This window comes from Acinonyx jubatus, chromosome E4 (assembly GCF_027475565.1).
Source record: "Acinonyx jubatus isolate Ajub_Pintada_27869175 chromosome E4, VMU_Ajub_asm_v1.0, whole genome shotgun sequence".
Taxonomy (NCBI): Eukaryota; Metazoa; Chordata; class Mammalia; order Carnivora; family Felidae; genus Acinonyx; species Acinonyx jubatus.
Window position 1 is genome coordinate 46,272,446 of NC_069395.1, and position 24,125 is coordinate 46,296,570.

At 36.8% G+C, this 24,125-nt stretch overlaps 1 protein-coding gene across 25 annotated transcripts in view; it reads left to right on the forward strand.

Annotated features, from left to right (window-relative positions):
- HMCN1 (hemicentin 1) overlaps nucleotides 1–24,125 on the forward strand; it is a 703,321-nt gene that overhangs the window by 654,745 nt on the left and 24,451 nt on the right. For 24 of the 25 annotated variants that reach the window (XM_053209695.1, XM_053209701.1, XM_053209691.1 and 21 more), the window contains 13 exons: nucleotides 1,340–1,421; nucleotides 5,623–5,892; nucleotides 6,464–6,634; nucleotides 6,739–6,909; nucleotides 10,167–10,337; nucleotides 11,103–11,273; nucleotides 12,149–12,319; nucleotides 12,491–12,661; nucleotides 16,115–16,264; nucleotides 16,538–16,675; nucleotides 17,715–17,836; nucleotides 18,514–18,751; nucleotides 23,542–23,604. In XM_053209695.1, the coding sequence (XP_053065670.1) occupies nucleotides 1,340–1,421; nucleotides 5,623–5,892; nucleotides 6,464–6,634; nucleotides 6,739–6,909; nucleotides 10,167–10,337; nucleotides 11,103–11,273; nucleotides 12,149–12,319; nucleotides 12,491–12,661; nucleotides 16,115–16,264; nucleotides 16,538–16,675; nucleotides 17,715–17,836; nucleotides 18,514–18,751; nucleotides 23,542–23,604 (2,089 nt within the window). Of the gene's footprint in view, nucleotides 1–1,339; nucleotides 1,422–5,622; nucleotides 5,893–6,463; nucleotides 6,635–6,738; nucleotides 6,910–10,166; nucleotides 10,338–11,102; nucleotides 11,290–12,148; nucleotides 12,320–12,490; nucleotides 12,662–16,114; nucleotides 16,265–16,537; nucleotides 16,676–17,714; nucleotides 17,837–18,513; nucleotides 18,752–23,541; nucleotides 23,605–24,125 lie in introns of those variants that run through there. The other variant, XM_027074346.2, reaches the window with a different exon arrangement.

A 24,125-nucleotide genomic window follows, 5' to 3' on the forward strand; every position in this document is an offset into this window, starting at 1 on the left:
TCAAGCCTTCCAAAAGCTTCAGTAATTCAGAAAATGAGTGTTGCTTTAAGTTATTCTAATTTGAGGGCCAAATAAATGAGATATTTTATCTAAAAATGTCTCAACTTGATTATGTATGAGTGATTTTTAATGCATTGTAGAATTAATTGAAATAATAATTAAAATACAATATTTAATCACCTAATCCAATGAATCACTCTTAGTCTTTCATTCTCCTGGGTTTCATTTCAATGTGATGTTGTTCATTGTCCCTTCAATTTTGAGATGATTTCTACTTTTAACTGCTGTAACACGTTTCTTCATTACCACATTCCCCCTTCTGTATCTAAGTATTGCTACTTCTGAAGCCATTGGTAATTCTCCTAATACCAATATTAATGCTAATACTAATTTTTTTCACCACACAGTTTGATACTTAGATATCTATCTCCAACCCTGAAATGTTCCTATTTACCATTTCTTATTGAAAATTTCTATTTGGATATTATATAACACCCCCAATTAAACATGTCTTCCTTTTCCCACCCTCCTCTACTTCCTGCAATTTAGTTCTCCTTTATTTACTTAGTGTTTCTGTTAACAAATTCTATTCACAAGACTTGAGCAAAATCTGTGATGAATTAGTCACCAAATCTAAAATCATATAGTACTATTTTTGTAGGTTTTTTAAAAATTTATTTTGAGAGAGATTGAGTGGGGAAGGGGCAGAGAGAGAAGGGGAGAGAAAGAATCCCAAGCAGGTTCCATGCTGTCAATGCGGAGCCTGACACAGGGCTCAATCTCACGACCCTGAGATCATGACCTGAGTTGAAATCAAGAGCCAGACACTTAACTGACTGAGCCACCCAGGCACCCCTTACAGCGCATATTTATAATATTGTGACTTATATTCTATGATTCATCATTATCAGTAAATTAGTTTTTTACTTTGTTCATCCTTAATTTATTTTAATAACCCCCATTAGGAAGTCTCAGTATTTGTTAATTTGTCCTCAATAGTTTAATGCTTTTTAAGATATCTAGAAGAAGAGAGTAGGCATTTTTCTTTAGTGAGCTAATTTTGGATAGAAGGTTATAAAAAATGTTAGTTTTGCTTTGGTTTCCTAGTAATTATTATTCCCAGAGAGCAAGAATAGCTGTTTTGAAAACTTAGACTGGGATTTTTTTCTTCTTTTTCTTTTCTCTTAAACCCCTTTATGATGTAAAATAATGTAGGTTTTTCTATTTCCATTCCAACCCCTCCTCAAAAATGAAATTTTATATTAGCATCCTGGTGGAAAAAGTTATTTGCCGCATTCTGTAGGCTCACATTTTTATAAAACACTGCTTATTTCCATAGAATGAAGATGCCGGTGATTATACGTGCGTAGCTACCAATGATGCTGGGGCAGTGGAGCGCAGCATGAGCCTGACCCTGCAGAGTAAGTGGCTTCACTCTGTGTGAACACCTGATTTAAGAAACATTGCCTAATAAACAGTGTTCATTTTCTTTAACTTTATAGCAGGTATATTAATGGTAGCTTGCAGGGTGTGTATAATTTAGTCTTCTGCTGATAATTTGTTATCAAGCGTAAGACTGGTAGATACAGTTTTGCACAGAGATTTTTTTTCTGTTTTGTCTAACACACGGAGTTCAAGATCACAGTTGCTTGGTGGCAGAGCTTTCTTTCGTTTTGCAATATAGTCAGTCAAGTACCCTTCATATAGTCTATCACAGTTTTTGTGACGTGCTTACAAAACGTCATTTTGTGGCACTTTAAAAATATGTATTAAAAGTAAAGACTAATATAAGTGAACTCAAAAGTGTTCTAGGTTGATGGCTGTCAATCTTCCATGAAATAAATGTGTGTACTGGGCAGGACTATCATGCTCATGATGAAACCCCTCAGTTATACAGAAGACAGATCTTTCAGAATTAGAAAAACATGAAAAACTCCAGGGCATAGAACCTCAGAACCCACTGGATAGTCTCCAGAATGACTTTAGAACTGACCTGAGGATAGCATCACTGGGTTGAGAATTTCAGTGAATAAACTTATTTTGTGAGTAGGCTCAGTATTTAATGGTATAAATTTATATTTTCTTCATTCACTATCAAGAGACGCTATATACTAGCATTTACTAGCAGCTATTGCTAAACTATTATCTAAGACTTTAATTTTTTAAAATCTTTTTGAGACTTTAGCACTTAATTTTTAGTAAATATCTAAAACAGTGTTTTCCCCCAGCTTTATTGGCATCTAATTGATAAATAAAATTGTACATATTTAAAATGTACAATGTCAAAATTTGATATACATATACACTGTGAAATGATTGCCCCAATCGAGCTAATTAACACATCCATGACTTCAGTTACCATTTTTTGGTTTTGCTTGTTTTGATGAGAACACTTAAGATCTCCTCACTTTATAAATTTCAAGTATACAGTATTATTAACTATAGTCACCATGCTATATATTAGATCCTCAGAACCTATTTGTCTTATAACTGAACATTTGTATCCTTAGATCAATATCACCCATTTCCCCCAATTGACTCTGTTTCTATGGATTTTTTTTTTTTTTTTTTTTTTTTTTAGATTTCACATCCAAGTGATACCATATACTATTTTTCTGTCTCTGTCTGGCTTAATTAGTTTATCATAATGCCCTCGAAGTCCATCCATGTTGTTGCAAATAGTATTTCCTTCTTCTTATTGCTAGATAACATTCCATTAAACATATCTAGACTCATTTTCTTTATCCATTTATCCATCGCTAGACAGGTTGTTTCCATTTCTTGCTAAGACAGTGTTTTATTAAAGTACTTATTTATCAAACAATAGCCTTGTGAGATGTTATTAGGAAAAAACTAGAGTTCCATGGTCAAACAAGTCTGGGAAAAAATAGATTAAACGAAGTTCATTCATTTATCAAACATATAAAGAGAACCTACTATATGCCAAGCCCTGCTTAATCACCAGATTTCTTTACTGCAGATAATTCCTGAAATGTTAATATATTGATGTGTTATAACTCAGCAAGAGGAGGATATAACATGCCATGTTTCCCAAATAAATGTTATTTCCATGAAACCTTCCTCCCCTCCTTGTTGGGTGAATGTAAGTAGGGCATCACATCAATTAATCTTTCCTGGAAGAGTGTTCCACTGATTGGTTTAAGAAAGTCTGCATTAGATTAGCTCATCTACACCTACAGACAATAAGTTGATTTAAATAAATGAGGCATATTAAAAAACCAAAATATAATTTGTTTAAAATTAAGATTAAAGCACCAGAAGCAATGTTTTCATTTAGATAAAGTACTTGTATTTAACTGATCATTATGTGACTGGTAGAATTAATTCACCCTTGAAAGATGTACATATGGAATTTTATTGTTGAGTTAACTTATAGCCTTATGGGCAATTGGAAATGTTCAAATATGGTATTAAAATTAAGATTCCGAGTTTTATTTGACACTTTCTTTGACCATAATCGAGGGAGCAGATGAGCTCATTTAATCATTATGTTATCATTTAGTGTTGAGTGATTAATCTGAGGCATTTAATGTCTTCAGCAACAGTTTACTGAACACATAATGTAATTTGAACACTAGGAGAAAAATAAAAGCCCCAGCCCTGAAAGTTCCTAAAGTTAATATAAATATCAAATAAGAAGGTAATTGAGTAGGACGATGTGGGCATATATATGAATAATGCACTAATGATAGAGATTCAAACCTCATATGAAGTAACTACTTTTGTAAAAGACAGCATGTCAATAACATCTTTACATAAAATGGTGGTATGGTCATAATAAAATACATTTTACTTCTATTTTGCTTTATGTTCTATTATTCCAGATATATTTCTCCATCTAAAACAGAACCATCACCCTGAATTATCTGATATTCATTACCTCTCATTGAGCAAATTATTCTACCATTCATTTCAATCCCACAAAAACACAGCTTTCATCCTTCAAGAATACACAGGCTCCTCTCTGCTAACCTGTATTCAGATGTGAGCCCTGATTAACTAAATGTTTAAAACCTTGTATGTTGCTGCTTTCGAGGGTGAATCATCCTTTCAAAGCTAAATCCATCTCCATGCTATTTCCTTGTCTCCAAGTAGACTCCCTTCTCCTATATATAATCTTACCATTTCTGAAAATCCACTTCAAGCTTCTTCTTCTCCATGAAATTTTTCATATTCTATCTTGCTTGACACTGTAGACTAGAATAAACATCCTACCAGCAGCTATATATAGCTCCTTTTACATTTTTTCCTGACTTCACTTGAGCAGCTCTGATCTACTCTGATCTACTAGTATTAACCTCTCCCTCCTTCTTGAAACTCCTTCCTTTGGTTACCAGGATACCATTCTCTCTTGATTTTCTTCCTACTTCAGTGATCTGTTCTTAGTATCATTTTATGGCTTGTCTTCTGTTCATCTCTTAAATAATGTTGCTGTCATAGTTTATGTCTTTGGTCTTCTTCCTCTCCTTTTAGAATCACTTCTAAAGCCATCTTATCCACTCATGAAAGACTCATAGATCTGTATTTCTAGCCTATATCTCTATTCTGAGCTGCAGATATTAACATTCTCTTACCATCTAGACATCTCTACATGAATGTCCCACAGACACCACAAACTCAATAGTTCTAAATGGATATGAATTAACATTCCTTACAATGTCCAAACAAATTTGTTCTTCCTCCTATGTTCTTCTATATTGTCCAAGTCAAAATCCTGTAGTTATCAGTTCCTCTCAAGTCAATGACAAAGTTCTGTTATTTCTACTTTCCTAATGATTCTTGAATGTCTTCCTTTTCCTCTCCATTTTCAGTGATTGCCTCTGTTTGTTCTATTAAGTCACTATTGTTTATGCATCCATATTACCACACATTTACCTACTCTATACTAAATATTATTCTACCTATTCCATTACAAAATCCTACAATGATATTATAGAACAGCTAAATAATTATAGTTACTTACTTGTCTTATCCGTGGACTGTGAATTCCTTGAGGCTAGAAGTTATATCTATTATCTCTGTACCCTCAGCATCTAACACAATGCCTGGCAAATAGTAGGCTCTCAATACATGTTTATTGAATAAATGAATGATGACCAGTTATGAAAGGATAAGTTAATAATGACTCATCACCTCAGAAGTGATGTAAGGGAAAGAAGTGAGAGTTTGCCATGTAAAACACAGACAAAAACAATGATAACAATAGTACTAATAATATTATGTACTTACCCTGTCAAAGAGCTAGGCTTATCTCATCTTAGAGGAATCTAACAAGAATTCTCTGAAGGATACAAAGGCTCAAAGAGGTCCTAAGGAACAGAAGCAGAATTTGAATTTAAGTATACAGCAAGTATGACTGCAGAACCCACGATATAGGCTAATCTGCTTAGGGATTTAAAATTTTGGGACATTTCATAAATAAAACAGAGCTATGATACTGAAAAATCTGTCAATGGCAACTGCATCCTTAGTAGTTGAGCAACTACAGTGTTTCATAAACAAATCAGCCTAATTTTTTAAAAAATGTTACTATATATATTGATAAAAATGTTAACATAGCTTCACAAAAACTAAGAAAACACTATGTGCTTTTTTCTGTAGGTCCTCCTATTATTACTCTTGAACCAGTAGAAACTGTTATTCATGCTGGTGGCAAAGTCATATTGAATTGTCAGGCAACTGGAGAGCCTCATCCAACCATTACATGGTCTCGTCAAGGGCACTCTATTCCCTGGGATGACCGAGTTAACATGTTGTCTAACAACTCCTTACATATTGCTGCTGCTCAAAAAGAAGATACATCTGAATATGAATGTGTTGCTCGAAACTTGATGGGTTCTGTCCTTGTCAGGGTGCCAGTCACAGTCCAGGGTGAGTGTGATCAGAGGGACATTCATATTAAGTATCACCTGGGGCAACCCAAATCGTAAAAACTCTTAAGCATCTTAGTCCAAGTCTCCTGGACCCTGAAGATACTTCTAGATTGTGGAGCTAGAACAAAAATCACACTACAATTTACCAACTGAAGGGACTGAAACAATATTCAGTTAGAGCAGTAAAATATCAAGCCAATAATTCAAAATCCCAAACTGAAGTTTTGATTCAAAACTAAGTCACATTTATTCTCAGAAATCATGCATTTATTTTTCTTTAAAGAATGGTATATCAAAAGGTAAACAGTATTTAAACTTCTTGATCTCTAACTCTGCTGGCAGCCATATCCACATGAGTCAGTATTGGAACTGGGAAGAAACTCCAGTTAATTATCTGAAATTTTTCTCTCCTGCATGGATTTTAATTTTACCAAAGAGGGGAGCATCCATAAGCAATTTCTCAGCAATCACAGATCCAGCTCTAGACCCAGCGTGTTAATAAAATTCAATTTATAGCTTTTTTTTTTTTTTTACCATCACAGAGACAATGTACAATGTTTTATTTGCAGTTCACGGTGGGTATTCCCAGTGGTCTACATGGAGATCCTGCAGTGTCACCTGTGGCAAAGGCATCCAGAAGAGGAGTCGTCTATGCAACAACCCCTTTCCGGCCAATGGTGGGAAGCCTTGCCAAGGGTCAGATTCAGAAATGCGAAACTGTCAACGTAAGCTGTGTCCAGGTACATCTCTATATTCAGTGGATAGGCACATGTTTGATAGATATTCATTTCTGTTAGCTAACTATGGGTTGTCTTCGTGTTGACGATGTTTTACCTGTGTGTAGTGGATGGTAGCTGGTCAGAATGGAGCCCTTGGGAAGAATGCACACAGAGTTGTGGACGTGGCAACAGAACCAGGACCAGAACTTGCAGTAACCCATCAGCTCAATATGGTGGGCGGCCATGTGAAGGGAATGCAGTAGAAATAATCATGTGCAACATTAGGCCCTGCCCAGGTGAGAATCCACTGATGAGCAAAACTATTCTATTTTTAACTCCTATAAAGGGGTTATACTTATCTTTTTTTTTGTTATAAAAATAAGTTATGGCCTCTACCCTGGAATATATCCATTCCCTGTGTTCTTAATTATGTCTCACTGATACAAGCTTATGAAAGATATGGTATTAATCAATGTTAAGTAAAATCCCTGACTTAATTGACCATCTATTGGTTCCACAAACTGTGGTGTATTTTTAATCATGTAGAGGAAACGTAAGTATTTACCGTCATAGAATTTTAGAAGTAATAAGGACCTTAAAATCTAATGTAGACATTCATTTTCAGGCAAGAAAAATGAAGTCTAGGATATTTAAAGACTTTCCCAAAAACACACAATGAGTGAGGGCTAAGATGATAATAGCAGCCATTCACTAAATACCTGTGTGTTCTGGGAACTGTGGTAGGTGCTTTAAGTACACGTTGTTTGACTTTGTAAAACAACCCCTCACCATAGGTATTTTAGGGCTCTTTCAGCTTAAAGTGACAGAAACCAAACTTGAATGAGCTTAAGTAGAAAATTCTACTTTCAGGTATGACTGAATTCAAGGATTTGGCCAGTGTTTTTACTAGCATGTCTTCCATCTCTCATCTTTGCTCACCTCTCTTTGGCTTTATTGTCCATTAAACTCTTTCCATGCAGTGGAAAAAATGACTGCTGGCAGCTAGTAGCTCACAGGAGCCTTGTAACCCAAGGCCTAAGAAACAAAGAGTCTTGCTCTCTCTCCCTCAGATTTCCTATCAACCTCTGAAAAAGAGCCCTGTTTGATTTTGTTTGGGACTCATGCTCACCTCTGAACTCAACTAAGTCCAGATACTTGGATAACCAGCTTGAGTGACTTACCTGCATTGTAACAGGCAGGGCTCCTTGTTTGACAGCCTAAAACAAGTTATATGGAGTAGAAGAGTATCTGGTCATTCATTCATTCATCACTTATCCATTCATTTCTCCAACAGATATTTATTGAGCACCCATTCTGTGCTCAAGGCATTTTTTCATTGTTCAAGATAGAATGATAAACAGATGTAATAGAGTTCAGATATTGATAAGCACCCTGAACAAACTCAGAGTTGAACTCACAGAGTTCAACTGGGAGAGATACCTAGCTGAGTTGGTTTTAAAAAAGGGGGGAGGATGCTGAAAAACCAAAATGAAACAGTTATCCACTACATTGGGTATTGCATCCTGTTGTACAAATGAGGAAACCAAGATTCAGGAAATATATGATATGATAATTATGATAATTAATTCCCTGATGTTACATGGCTAGTAAAACGTGAATCAAGGATTTGAATCCAGGTCTGTCTGATTCCTAAGCCTGTTTGCTTAGATCCTAGGTATCTTGATTTGCAGTTCAGAACTTACATTACATTACAAAAGTAAAATACCATCATGAAATCTTAAATAAACCAAAGCTAAAACTATTTTTTTAATCTTTAAGAATTAGAAAGCTAATTATAGGGACACCTGGGTGGCTCAGTCAGTTAAGCATCTGACTCTTGATTTCAGCTCAGGTCATGATCTCACAGTTGTGAGATCAAGCCCTATGTCGGGCTCTGCGCTGACAGTGTGGAGCCTGCTTGGGATCCTCTCTCCCTCTCTCTCTGCCCCTCCCCCACTCAGTTTCTCTCTTTCTCTCTCTCAAAATAAACATTTTTTAAAAAGAGAAAAAAAGAAATTACACAGACAATATATGAATAAACATCAACCAATCACCAAACATTATCTCCAATAAAAGAGTGCATCTGTGCTATAAGGCTTTATAAGAGGTGTGGGCTTTTGTTAACCCCAGCCTTGAAAATAGGACATCTTAAAATAATTGGAATAGCAGACTTTTTTCAATGACATAGCCCATATATGAGGACTATGAGCATCAGCAATCTGAATTAATAAAGAAGTAGTTTTGAGTAATATCTGCCTTATATTTAAAGGCTTTCTTCTTTCTTTTTAGGTTCAGCCAATACTTTTTAGTCCAAATTTTTGTCAGCTAAAATAAATGTGTATGACAGTGTTCGCCTGTGTCTACAAAGTACAAAGGATATGTAGTAAACTCAACTAGAAAATAGTTAATTGAAAGAAAATCCTAGGTGTGTTTTAAAGTACTTTGTAAACAAAGCAGTCAAATTATAATTTCATTACTTGGTTTTCAATTTATTCTTTTGGTGTCTTATAGAGTTTGTTAATAGAATCTTTAGACCCTAACCTTAAGGCCCTATTTTGGTTCATATCTTGGTTAAACTGGATGACCACAAAAACATACTTTATGAGCTCCACATCTGGAAAGTACCCTTAAAACAAAAATATGACTTGATACTGACTTATATGTAAGAGAAACAATAATGTTGATTCTTAGCCCATGCACCTGGTAGGAAACATAAGGTTGTTTCAGCCTTGTGGGTAGATGCTGTCATCTGTTAGTAACCAAAAGGAAGGTTTTAGTATCACTTCTTGGAAACTACTGGTCAATTTTTTGTTGTTGTTTAGGAAGCAGGTGAGTGTGTTATTCAGAACTTTTAATTCATGAACATTATGTAATGGAGACAATTTTTAAAGAGCTACAACTGTGCAAATCATCATGTTGCTGAAAGATCCAAGTGTATTTTTAAACATGAAGCTGAATCAGGCTTAAAGATGTGGTCTTGAGTCTAGAGTCCAAGTTATCGGGGCACCAGGGTGACTCAGTCAGTTAAGCATCCAGCTCTCGATCACAGGTCAGGTCTTGAACTCAGGGTCGTGAGTTTCAGCCCACACCCAGTGCAGAGCCTAGAGTCCAAGTTACCCTTGTGGAAACATTCATATTGTCTATAATTGCATCTAGACCTGTCATACAGCCTTGCTTATAAGCTTCTGGTTCCTTCCACTTTCCCCAGAGCATAAAGCACAAACAAATACTTATCTAGGATTTTTAAACTTAGATTGTGTTTACATATAGTAGTTTGATTACATTCTATTTTAATAAAATAGTCCCTTTGGATAATTGTAAGCATTCATTTTGGCATTAGGTAGCCTTCTGAAATTTCCTATAAACACTATTTCCCATGAAAATCTAACCAGAAGCAGAAAGGAAGAACATTATTTATGTTTCCTTTGGTTCAATTTCAGTCGTTTTAGATTCCAGGCTAATTTAACTCATTACTGAGTTCATTTACTTGTATAATTTTGTTTAACAAACATGGTTCTGTGACTTGCAACTCTGTCTCTTGGGATATTTGTAGTTCATGGAGCATGGGGCACTTGGCAGCCTTGGAGTGCATGCAGCGAGAGTTGCGGTAAAGGTGCCCAGATAAGAACAAGACTGTGTAATAACCCACCACCATCATTTGATGGGTCCTACTGTGATGGAGCAGAAACACAGATGCAGATTTGCAATGAAAGACCCTGTCCAGGTAAGAGACATACAGTGTTTATACCCTTAATAAATTATCTGGGTAACATGTCAGTAAGAATCAATGTCAATAAGAACATCACCCCCAGCGGTTGTGATAGTAGGTATTTACCCAATGGATACATAAACACTGATTTAAAGGGTCACATGCACCCCAATGTTTACAGCAGCATTATCAACAATAGCCAAACTATGGAAAGAGCCCAAATGTCCATCGACTGATGAATGGATATATACACACACATACACACACACCATGGAATATTACTCAGCCATTCAAAAGAATGAAATCTTGCCATTTGCAACAGCATAGATGGAGCTAGAGAGTATTATATTAACTGAAATCGGTCAGTCAGAGAAAGACAAATATCATATGATTTCACTCACGTGGAATTTAAAAAACAAAACAAATGAGCAAAGGGTAAAAAAGAAAAAAGAGAGACAAATCAAGAAACAGACTCTTAACTGCAGAGAACAAAATGACTGTTTCCAGAGGGGAGGTGGGTGAGTGGGGGGAATGGGTTAAATAGGTGATGAGGATTAAGGAGGGCACTTGTTGTGATGAGCACCGGGTGATGTATGTAAGTGATGAATCGCTAAATTCTATACCTGAAACTAATATTGCATTGTATATTTAGAATTCAAATTAAAATTAGAGGAAAAAATAAAAATAAATAAACCTTCAAAAGAAATAAGAAGAACATCACCCAACCTAACAATGCCCAGAGTATTAGTAACAGAGCACATATGTTTTTCTTTAATCCAGTGGATGGCAAGTGGACCACTTGGGCCAGTTGGAGTGCCTGTACTGTGTCCTGTGGAGGAGGTGCCAGACAGAGAACAAGGGAGTGCTCTGATCCTGTCCCACAGCATGGAGGGAGCAGATGTGAAGGGAGTGATGTCCAGAGCGATTTTTGCAATAATGACCCTTGTCCAAGTGAGTGTTGGAAATAGTGAGTCAACATTATACTTTCTTAAAGGTTTATTATGGCCTCGGGGCGCCTGGGTGGCTCAGTTGGTTAAGCGTCCGACTTCGGCTCAGGTCATGATCTCCCGGTCCATGAGTTCGAGCCCTGCGTCGGGCTCTGTGCTGACAGTTCAGAGCCTGGAGCCTGCTTCGGATTCTGTGTCTCCCTCTCTCTCTCTGCTCCTCCCCTGTTCATGCTCTGTCTCTGTCTCAAAAATAAATAAACATTTAAAAAAAAAAGGTTTATTATGTCCTCAAGTCCTTAAAGTTATAATATACTGTTACTTGATTCCTCTAACTTTGGTTTAGAATAACAAAGTGTCGTACAGTTGCTATTGTGTCTGTGTAATGCCATAGATGTAATTGATCTATATAGGCAAGGACTGTGTCCCTATTTCATTTGCTCTCTAGGACCAGCTGAAGAGTGCAAAGACAAGGGCACCCTTACATGCCCACTGTTATTGATGTTGATATCTTTACAGAGGTAAGCAGGTGGCTCTTTGCCTTAATTCAGTCGCCAAGCTAGATTTTAAGACCCTGGTAGCATCTGAATCCACTGTATCTGGATTGTATGGTCTTGACTCATCAAGAGCAGAGATCTTGTCTCATTCATATCCTTCAGCTCCTGAAACACTGTGAGACTGGACAGATACATACTAAATGGAATTTCACAGTCACTGGAATGTACACCCAGTTTCTAGTCAACACAATAGCTAAACAATCTGCCTTTGGAAGTTTCCTATTTATAGATTTGTATATTTCTTTTCAGTTCCTGGGGAAAGTCTTACCATACTTTTTGGATGAGTGTCATTGTTTAACACCTCTCCAATGGTTCTCTGTTGTAGCTCATGGTAACTGGAGTCCTTGGAGTGGCTGGGGAATATGCAGCCGGACATGCAACGGAGGACAGATGCGGCGATACCGCACATGTGATAACCCTCCTCCCTCCAACGGAGGAAGAGCTTGTGGGGGGCCAGACTCCCAGATCCAGAGATGCAACACTGACATGTGTCCTGGTGAGCCCCTCAACTCCTGACCAGTAGAATAAGTAAAGCATTTTATTTGGTGCTTATTGCAGCAGCCCCATAATTTCAGATCTGACAATGAGAGTTGTATAGGCAGGGTTACCCTATGTGTAGATTTTAAAACTGATTGGTTAATATTGACCATTCCATTCTTGTTCACAGTGGATGGAAGTTGGGGAAGCTGGCACAGTTGGGGCCAGTGCTCTGCCTCTTGTGGAGGAGGTGAAAAGACTCGAAAGCGGCTGTGCAACAATCCAGTGCCGTCTAAAAGTGGTCGCCCCTGTCCAGGAGACACTACACAGGTATCCAGATGCAATATGCAAACATGTCCAGGTAAGCAACTAAGTTAGACTTTGGTGGAACCATTGCTTGCTTATTTACAGCCTTTCTGCAGATTAAAAAAAGGATACCACTCTGAGCCTACAAATTATAAAACAGTGCCAACTCTGGAAGGGAGAATTAGGAAAAATGTACATTTTCCCTTCAAGTTGGTCTGCACCAAAGCTTGTGGCTGGATTTTAGCTTCTGCTTGCCCCCTTCCAGGCCCCTCTGTAAAATAATATGACCTGCAAAACCATAAATAGTAGTCGTAGGCTTGAAGGACAAAAGAGTTTAGAAGAGTGGGGAAAGCAAGGGCTGAGATTTCAAACTGAAAAGTGAGAGTTGGAAAGAAACTGAATGTTTAACAGAAACACACAATTAGAGGCTATTCTTTCATGGATGGAAATATGGAGAACATGAATCTGGAAAGTCAAATAGGGGCCAGTTCAGTTGTAGGTAAAAGAGTAGGGGAAGTTCAATTACAATAACCCAAGTCATACAACATGGCTGGATTTGTAAGTGATGTAAAAATTCAGAAGGAACAAAGCCAGAATTCTAGAACCAATGGACCTTAGAAAGACTTTGCGGGAGTCCCAAGAAATGGTGGATAATATTAAGGTTGCTTGTGTCAGAGGATAGACTTTCTAAAGTCTGTAAGAAGATCCAAAAGAACAGTTTCACATTGTTGAAGGGGGAAGATACCACTGAACTTTCCAAAGCTTGAAGGTTGCTTTAGAGATAAAATGTCCCCAGGCTCCTGGGTGACTCAGTCAGTTGAGTGTCTGACTCTTGATTTTTGACTCAGGTCATGATCCCAGGGTCATGGGATTGAGCCCCACATTGGACTCCATGCTGAGTGTGGAGCCTGCTTAAGATTCTCTCTCTCTCTCTCTCTCTCTCTCTCTCTCTCTCTCTAATAAATTTAAAAAAGGAAAGAAAATGTCCTTGAAAATCAAGAAGGCTCATTTGGCAGAGTGAGAAAGAGGAGTTACGTGAGGAGGTTTATAGGATCTAGACAAGCTAAAAGGACAAGTGTTTATTGGTCAACTGTTCAACATGTCTTCTCAACATATCAACTTATTACCAAGGATGTTGAGGCTCTAGCATGTAGGCATGGTGATAGTTCTAGCTTTAACTAGGGCATTTTGTAGCTCCTGAGCCTTGTTACAACTCACAGTCAAGGGGTATTATTCATCTAAGGGGTAGTATTCCATCTTGGAGACAAGGGCCCCAGTAGCAGAAGTCCAAATTAAGCAGACAATTTGGATTACAGACTCTGGCAGAGAGTTCCAAAGATCCCAATTAGGTACCCAGAACTGGATGTCTGTTGGTGCTGGGACTCAAGCTCCTCTGGAAACTAGAGTACCAAGGTCAAAATGGTCAAACGACCCAGGTTAAATGGCCCAGAGAACTAAGTGAATGAGCGATCCTTCTCCCCGTCTCTCCTCCTGCTTAGGACTAAAGATAAGAAGCAAAAAGTCCTACTATGTCCTTATCTGCTTTCCTGCACCATCTTACACCAAGGTTTCCATGAATTCTCCCATCGCTCTCTGTCCTTTGCTCCTTCTGGTTTCTCAAATATGGCAAGCCACCACCTCTCAAAAGGGTGACACATGGTATTTCCTCTACCCAGAAGGCCCTTGTCCTGCCTTCTCTGGTTTAGTTAAGACCTAAACTTTCCTCAGACTCCACTATGTTTTTACTTTCTTCTCAGACTTCCCTAGGCAGTAGATACTTACATATTAGTACATTTCAATTTTACATTTATTTGTGAAATTCTAATTAATGTCTCTCTCCTTTCAGATATAAGGTCTATGAAGGTAGGCCTGGGTCTTTTTTTTTTTCTTTCTTATTATTGTATCTTCAACACTTGATGAACAAGTAAATGTAGTCCAGAACATGAAGGCTGAACCAACATGAAAAAAGTGTATTCTCTCATGAATGATCAAAGTAATACAAATTAAAATGGTGAAATACTATATTTACTGATTTTTCTGAGATTGAATACAATTGTACTTCTCCCTGGTATATAATATATAATGGTATCTGAAACACTTAGTGAGTTTTTAAAAAATATATTAGAGTAGCTGGGTGGCTCAGTGGGTTAAGTATCCAACTCTTGATTTCACTCAGGTCATGGTCTCACAGTTCATGGGATCAAGTCCCACATTGGGCTCTATGCTGACAGTGCAGAGCCTGCTTGAGATTCTGTCTCCGTTCCCTTTCTCTCTCATCAAATAATGAATATTTATGAATTTCACTATCAGCTTCTTCCCATTGTGTTTCCTTCTCTTGCCAAAGCATGCAGTTCATTTAAAAAGCATTCATTGGGGCGCCTGGGTGGCTCAGTTGGTTAAGCGTCCGACTTCGGCTCAGGTCACGATCTCACTGTTCGTGAGTTCGAGCCCCGCGTCGGGCTCTGTGCTTACTGCTCAGAGCCTGGAGCCTGTTTCAGATTCTGTGTCTCCCTCTCTCTCTGACCCTCCCCCATTCATGCTCTGTCTCTCCCTGTCTCAAAATTAAATAAAACGTTAAAAAAAAAATTTAAAAAGCATTCATTAACCACCTATTCTAGTGTTAGTAACTAATAATTTTGTTGAACAATTGGAAGAAGGCATAAAATTACTGTAGAGATGCTTTTAAAACATATGTGATTGGGGGAAAAAATGTATGATTGTTTTCAACCGAATTGTGTATGTATGAATTTTGTAATACTGTTAAAAGTAAAATACCCGTCTCAAATTTTTCTCAAGTTAACTATTTTCCTGTATAGGAAAATATAACTGTTTTATTTAATTGGTAAGCTTTCCGTCTGAAACCCAAGACTGAACAATACCTGTTAGATACTCTACACCTGTGTCGACAGTGACCTGTAACAAGCTCAGGAGCTGTTTTGAGGTGATCCTTTCTTTCCTTCTGTGTTCTCACAAAGGAGGCAGTAGATAAAAGAACATGAGTTTTGATGCCAAGCACATCTGTGTTCAGATCTTCATTCTACTACTTATGTCTCTGACCTTTATTTTCTAGTCTGCCAACTATGACCATTCAAAATGACTTTATAGGATTTCTGACAGGATTAAAAGAGTTAACACTTATGAAGTGCTTAGTATAGTGCATGACAGGCTCGATAAACTCTCCTTATTATCATCATTTTATTACGATCAACAGACACGTTCTTTATTTTGGCTTTGGGACTGGGTGCTGATTGTATTCTTTGGATTGTGAAATAGTGCCATGATATACACAGATTGGAAGCACCCTAGATTTATGTGGGATGATGAGTGTTACATGAAAGTAGAATGTTCTGAAAGCTTATTTATTTCACTCTTAAATTCAGATGTCATAGGATATTTTAAATGTTTGTGAGAAGATTTGTAGCATCTTTGAATACTGGCCTTCTTTTCTCCCATGTAACGTTGATGAAATTGTTTCCTTCTCCAAGAATGTTTTTTCTTTCCCCAATAGGTGGGCCCCAGCGAGCCAGAGGAAGTGTTATTGGAAATATTAATGATGTTGAATTTGGAATTGCTTTCCTTAACGCCACAGTAACAGATAATCCTACCTCTGATACTAGAGTAATACGTGCCAAAATTACCAATGTACCTCGCAGTCTTGGTAAGTCTCTTTGCTAATAAAAGTTGCCAATAGCCTCTTTCTTTAAAATTCATATATTATTCTTCATCTTCTGATTTCTGCTTGAAATTTCTAGAGGATGCTACTACTAAATGATCTGTATGATAGCGCTTAGCTCGATGGTAAACTCTTAAAGACATGTGAGATACTGTTACTTATTTTGTTGTTATTTGACATTATTTAGGATTCATCCTTATGAATAGCCGGCTCTGTAAATATTTTTCTCTGTTACCTTATTTATCCTTTTTTCTTTAGGTCCAGCAATGAGAAAAATAGTTTCTATTCTAAATCCCATTTATTGGACAACAGCCAAGGAGATAGGAGAAGCAGTCAATGGCTTCACCCTCACCAATGCAGTCTTCAAGAGAGAAACCCAGGTGGAATTTGCAACTGGTTAGTGCCAACTAAACTTAATATTTAAGTCTAATATTTAACTATAAAAAACAGGATTGCCTAAAAGTTGCTGGTTAAGAAAAATACACTTATATATTCCCCCAGAGAATAATTTTAAAGTTTTTGATGCAGTCTTATCATAAATGATATAAAAGCAATTTCATATTTCCCTGTAAACTTTTACTGACATGGCTCTATAAGAGGCCATATGTTTTCAGACAATATCGTGATTTTTTTATACCCCAAAAGTGTTTTCTCATCGTTTCTCTATTTTTTCTCTTTAAATCCTCAGAGAGGGTTTTAAAGGCCAAACCAGAGCAGGAAAATGAGTCCTTGCTGTTAAATAAAGACTTTTGTCTATGAACCTGAGATTCAATCAGGACACCTTACAGAGATCTTTTTATCAAAAAGATGGAAGTAAAAATAAGCAAAGCTAAGGGTTTTTCTCTTTACCCTTAGTCTTAATGAATATGCATTAGCTATTCATGGTCCTTTCCAAGTGCATACAGATTTTTATAGACCTCCATTACGAGTCTTTTCAAAGGTGAACAGCCACAGTGGCAGTGCTCTTTAAGGAAGAAAGACTGAGGAAGGGGCTTTATGGAGCCCAGAGGCCCATGAGGGTTTTTCATGGCCATCCACTTACTAAGATGCCCCTCTGCTGTTTCTTGAAGCATCGTAAAAAAACAAAGCCCTATATGGTTATTGCCAATCTACCTGGTGAAGCTGTCTGTCCCTTCTCTTAGACCATCCATTTTTGTAGAATTGCCTTGCTATTGCTTGTGAGTTTAAAACATGGAATCCTTTGCATAATCATATACTACGTTTTTGCCACAGAAAAAGAAATTCTAGAACATACCATTCAATTACCCTAACACTTTAATTCGGGGACTGAGTGCTAATTTAATCTTTTATTGCCTTTGTTTATGAAGTTTGAACTAAAATAACATAGCTGAACTGACACTTAAGGTAAGTCTGCTGTGTGCTTACACAAACCATATATTTTTTGCTGTTAAAATGAATGAATTGTAATTCCCAGGAGAAATCTTGCGGATGACTCATATTGCCCGGGGTTTGGATTCTGATGGTGCTTTGCTCCTAGATATTTTTGTGAGCGGTTATGTCCTGCAGCTTCAGTCACCTGCTGAAGTCACTGTAAAGGTAAAAATGTCAGGATAACCTCTCTTCACTGTTTATTGGAGTAATGGTAAGATTAGGAATCAAAGATCTATAGAAAAAAAAACATGGATACCATGTGTAGTTTCCCTTGTTTGCTATAGGGAATAAATATCTAAACCACTAAGGTTAGAAATGGCTAGTTTGTCTTTGTATAAAAATCTTTAGGAATAAGTCTTTACACAGTCTTACTGGTTTCCTGAACATGACTGTACAAGTAGTATTTTATTTAGAGCTACAGTTGACCCTTGAACAACATGGGGGTATATAGGGTGCCAACTCCCTGGACAGTCAAAAATCACGTATGACTTTTGACTCTAAAAACTTAACTACTAATAGCCTACTGTTGACTAGAAGCCTCACCCATATCATAACCAGTCAATTAGACATATTTTTTGTGTTATATGTATTATATACTGTTTTCTTACAATAAAGTAAGCCAGAGAACAGAAAATGTTATTAAAATGCAAGGAAGAGAAAATACACTTATAGTACCGTACTGTATTTATTTTTAAAAGATCATATAAATTGACCCATGCAGCTCAAATCATGCTGTTCAAGCTATATTTTTAGCCTCTTAGCCTTTATTTTTCTAATTGTGCATCTCGTAATACCCTCAAGAAAAAAAAATCTGATCATCAAATCTATACTGTCTTCCTTAGGATTACACAGAGGACTACATTCAGACAGGTCCTGGGCAGCTGTATGCCTACTCAACCCGGCTGTTCACCATTGATGGCATCAGCGTCCCATACACATGGAACCACACTGTTTTCTATGATGAGGCACAGGGAAGAATGCCTTTCTTGGTAGAAACACTTCATGCTTCCTCTGTAGAATCTGACTACAACCAATTAGAAGAGACACTGGGTTTTAAAATCCATGCTTCAATTTCCAAAGGTACCTTGGTCAAAGATCATTTTTCCATCCAGTCCTTTCTAAAAGAATAAAATGGGGTCAACTGGCTGGCTCAGTAGGTGTAGCCTGCAGCTCTTGATCTTGGGGTTGTGAGTTTGAGCCCCACGTTGGGTGTAGAGATTACTTTTTAAAAATCTTGGGAAAAAATGTATTTAATAACTTAAGGGTAAAAGAATTGCATCGATGCCATTCACAATAAAGATATTAGGGCACAGACCAAACCTAGTGATATAAGATTTTCATGTATGTTGTCTATGTTTTGTGGTAGATAAAGCCATTTTAAAGCCAATCCCACTGGAGTTCTAATTTGGATTACTAATCTGCAGAAAAGTTTAAAAATATATCCTCTGGCAGAATGAGGTTTTCTTTGGGTGCGCCAGGCCATTGTTCTTATTCTGACTCTTGTATTTGTCAAGGAATTTTTTTAATTGCTGAAACAATGTAAAAGTGTATGTTGACCTACCATAGCCAAAGTGGAATGAGCCCAAATGTCCATAAACTGATGAATGGATAAAGAAGATGTGGTATGATATACATACACACACACACACACACACACACAGATACGTACATACACACACACAATGGAATATTACTTGGGGATTAAAAAGAATGAAATCTTGCCATTTGCAACAATGTGGATAGAACTAGAGTGTATTATGCTAAGCAAAATCAGTCAGAAAAAGACAAATATCATATGATCTTAGATGTGGAATTTAAGAAACAAAACAGATGAACACAGGAGAAGGGAAGCAAAAATAAGATAAAAACAGAGAGGGAGACAAACCATAAGAGAATCTTAAATACAGAGAACAAACTGAGGGTTGCTGGTGGGGTGTTGGGTGAGGGGATGCGCTAAATGGGTGATGGTCATTAAGGAGGACACTTGTTGGGATGAGCACTGGGTGTTGTGTGTAAGTGATGAATCAGTAAATTCTATTCCTGAAATCATTATTACACTATGTTAACTAACTTGGATTTAAATTTTTTTAAAAAGTGTATGTCAACCTAAACTAATAAAAAAAAGTTTCCATATTTTAAAAGCAGTTTTTAAAAATTGTGCAGAAATAATCAGGATTCCAACTGTCATTTCTTATTCCTGGACATTATAATGTTTCAACTGCTTTTCATTTTCTAAGCATAATTCTACAACCCTTGATCTCAGTGGTCTCTCTATGCTGTGTAGTTCTTTGATGTGTCTTTACCCTGAGATCCCTGTTTAGTTGTAAGAGACATCCAAACAATCAGCATTCTGTGTTCCATGAAGCTTTGATGCTAAGAGATACTTGCATGTGGTTTTATTATGGACACTAAGTGTTTGAATGGCTTTAACTTTGAACTTTAGGCTCCTATGAGTACACTTAATATAATTCATATTGGCCTTCGCTATGTACTGGCTTTCTTAAGTAGATCCAATTAGATTTTAAGTAGCATCATTTTGTCTTATCATGCTCCATACACTAAAAATTCATTTTTGCAGTTTACTCTTGCTTTCACCACTTGTGTATATGACTGTTTTCTTCATTAACAGCTATCAGAACTGTCATTGAATTTGAGGTCATAGTAATCTAGGAGAACATGTTCACATTTTTTGAGATAATCATAGATTCATAAGCCTTATAGCGAGTAGAGCTCCACACCACCCACATGTCGCCATCACCACCTCATTTTACTATGGTTGTGCATGTTCAGGTCACAGAGACAAAAGAAAAGAGCCATTGGAATGAAGATTTCTGTTTCTTTTCCTCAATGCCCACTTTTCAAGTCTAATCTCTGTTTTTACTTTTTCCAGTACTTAGTATAATTAAAAGAAGACAACTTGATGTAAGACTTTTGTTAAAAATGAACTTACACCATCCAGGACAAAGGGAATTAAAATGATTTTTTAAAGTCGTGTACATTTGTTGCCCAATCATGTAAATTCTCTAAGCCTGAACTGCTTAAAGGTCTTTGTGGTATCTGTAACATTGTAGTTGGGGGATCTGGATTCCACAATTGGAGAAGACACACTATAGGACATTTATAACCCCTTACTATTTTAGCTACTATGAGTCTATGAATTACATCTGGTATCTGTGCACATTTGTTGAGGTTCCTGTGAAATACAAGAATTATGTGCTTGCAATTTCTTTATAAGTGACCACCAGGGGGCAAGCTTGCATTCTTGGTTGCTTAACCACCAAGTTCTTTCTCTTCTGTATTGGGTCTAGACAAGAGCTCTGGCTACAATGCAGTTAGAATTACCTAGAGAGCTTCATGAAAGTTCAGATCTCAAGGCACAGAGACTTTGGCTTAGCTAGTCTAAGGTAGGGCCTGGAAGTCTGTATTTTTAACGCAGCATTAAATGATTCTAATGTATCTGGTCTGCACATCAGCATTTGGAAACTGCTGGTCAAGTCAACTCACAAATATAAATCAATACATTTTAAAAAATTGTTATATCTTTAAAATAAAAAATTTGTTTTTAAAATATAATTATAAAATATATTTATATTTTACAAATTCATTAGCAAAAGGCATCAGAAAAAATAAAGGAAAGATCAGTTTAACCACAAGTAAATTTTTAAACACTTCTTCATGGGAGAAAAAAACAAAATTGAGAAGGTGAAATATATATCAAGAAAGAATATTTGCATTGTGTATTATAGATAACTATGATTAATCTTATACAAGGCTCTTAAAAGTCAGTAAGAAGGGGTGCCTGGCTAACTCAATGGGTAGAGCATGCGACTCTTGATCTCAGGGTCGTGAGTTCAAGCCCCATGTGGGCATAGAGTTGGCTTAAAAAAATAAATAAAAATAGAAGTGCCTGGGTGGCTCAGTCAGTTAAGTGTCCAACTCTTGGTTTTGGCTCAGGTCGTGATCTCAGTTTCGTGAGTTCGAGCCCCACGCCAGGTTCTACACTGTCAGCATGGAGCCTGCTTGGGATTCTCTCTTCCTCTCTCTCTGCCCCTTCCCTACTTGTGCTGTCTCTGTCTCTCTCAAAAAAAATGATAAACCTTTAAAAATTTTTTTTAAATTAAAAAGAATTAAAAGCATTGTTAAAAAATCAATTAAAAGAAAGCAACACCCCAACAAAAAATACATAAAAGCTATGAACAGCAAGTTCACAAAGGAAAAAATAATAATGACAAAATGAATGTGAAAAACTGTCTAACCTCATTAATAAGCAAAGAAATATAACCTAAAACAATGAGGTACCATTTTCCAATTATCATTGTCAGAGATTTAAAAATATGATAACCACTCAGTATCAGAGAGGTATGGGGAAATGAACACCCTAGTACATACTGCAATCAGTGGTTAATTCATGTGATGTTTCTGGAAAGCAGTATGTATCAGTAACCTTTCAAACATTCAGATCTTGGTAGTTATCTCATTCTGGGGGTCTGCCCTAAGAAAATCACAGAAATGGCCAATAATAAATATCCTGGAAGCAAGAGGTAAATATGTAAATGATGGCACAGCTATATGATAAACTCTTAAACAGTCATTAAAATAATTTTAAAGGAATATTTAGCTCATTTACTCAAAATACTTGTTCAGTGCTTTCTGTGTACCACCTACTGTTTTGGGGATTGACAATAAAACAAAGAAGAGTATGCATGGCCTAATAATAATTGAAAAGCAGCATACAATATGATCTAAACCTGGGTTGCCCACACCACAGTGATTATAAGGAAACTTTTATACTGATTGAAAACAGAGATTCCTAGGCTGACTGGGATAGGACCAAGGATCTATATTTTTAATAACCTCTATTTTATGATCAATAAACTTTGACAATTATTAATCTCTAGAGTGCAAGATCCTGACTTTTTGAAGTGTATACTTACAGAAGAAAAAACATCAAAATGTTGGCAGTAGTTTGTTTCAAGTGACAAATTTACAGGGAAATCTATACTTTTCAAAGTTTCTGTAATTATTATACATTGCAATAACACAAATATTTTGTATTGCCCCCCACTCTGTCTAAAGGAAATCATCACTAATATAATTCAAAACAGCATACTTTAACTATAACATAAAGAATTAAAAAAAGGAATACTTTGGTAACTCGAAAGGTGTTTTGTTTAAGTTTCTTTATGTCAATAATGTTTGAAAAATATTTGCTAAATTGCTTAAACCAGTGAAGGCAGAGTTACTTTCTAAGGAAAGATTCCCTAACTAGCTTATTTGTTCTTGTTACTATGTTTGTTTTTGTCATAATATGCCTGTCTCCCCTTGCTTTGACTGCATGGGAAACAATTGGTCACACATAGGGGACTCTGACCCAGATGCTTTACACTGCAAATGAAAGAGATCTACAAAAGGAGAGAAGTTCTTCATTCGAGTTTCTGGTTGTCACTGGCATAAGTTATTTTTAAGTGGCTTGAAAATAGTGTTCCTGCTTCTAGAACAGGCAGCATAAGTAAAGGCTAGAAGAATAAATAGGACTTTGTCTATGGTTATACCTTATGTACACATTGATTCTGGATCCTTTTGCATGATCACAGAATGGTTTGGCTTCATTTTCTTTTGATTAATGTAAATAAATTTAAACAGAAAATCTATTTCCAGTGGCTGCTTGCCAATCATCTCTGGACTGTGATTCATTTAGTTCTCAGTTGGGAACAGGAAAAGTCTTCCATTCCTGCTTGTTTTCACCTATTGCATTTATTGCACAATGTGTTCCACCTTTGGCATATCTTCCCAGGGAAGATTGTACTGGAAAGAAACAAGGTACTGACATTCTAACAAGCCAATTAATTTTCCTTTTCTCTTTGTGGTAGGAGATCGCAGTAATCAGTGCCCATCTGGGTTTGCCTTAGACTCAGTTGGACCCTTTTGTGCTGGTAAGAACAGGAATAATGAATTTTTGTTTTTATAAAAAATATTAGTAATGGAATCTGTTTAATGGACATTTATTGCCATTTTGCTAGAATAGTAATTTTCACAACAGTCTTACAAGTGTTCATTTTATGAGTGAGGAAATCGAGATGGAAAGAAGTTAAGTGGGGGTGCCTAAGACCACTCAGCTATCAAGTGTCAGAGCTAGATTGGAATTTAAGGAAGCTGGAAAGCCCGTACTCTTTCAATCTGACCACAATCAAGTGTGTCAGGGATCGTGATCAAGTACAGAGATGAAGTGAGCACAGGAACAAAACACTGGACTCTTGTCATTTGATGGCCATGGATGTGAAACATAATAATAATCCAACTCTAAGCCACCTAACCCTAGAATTGCTCAGAGGATAAGGGCAGGACTGTGGGCCGAGGACTAATGACTAAGCCAGCCCCATCAAGTGCCAGTACAAGAGAGCCACAGATAACTAAATAGCTAAGTAAACAGCTGGAGGAGCTCAAGTTTGCATAC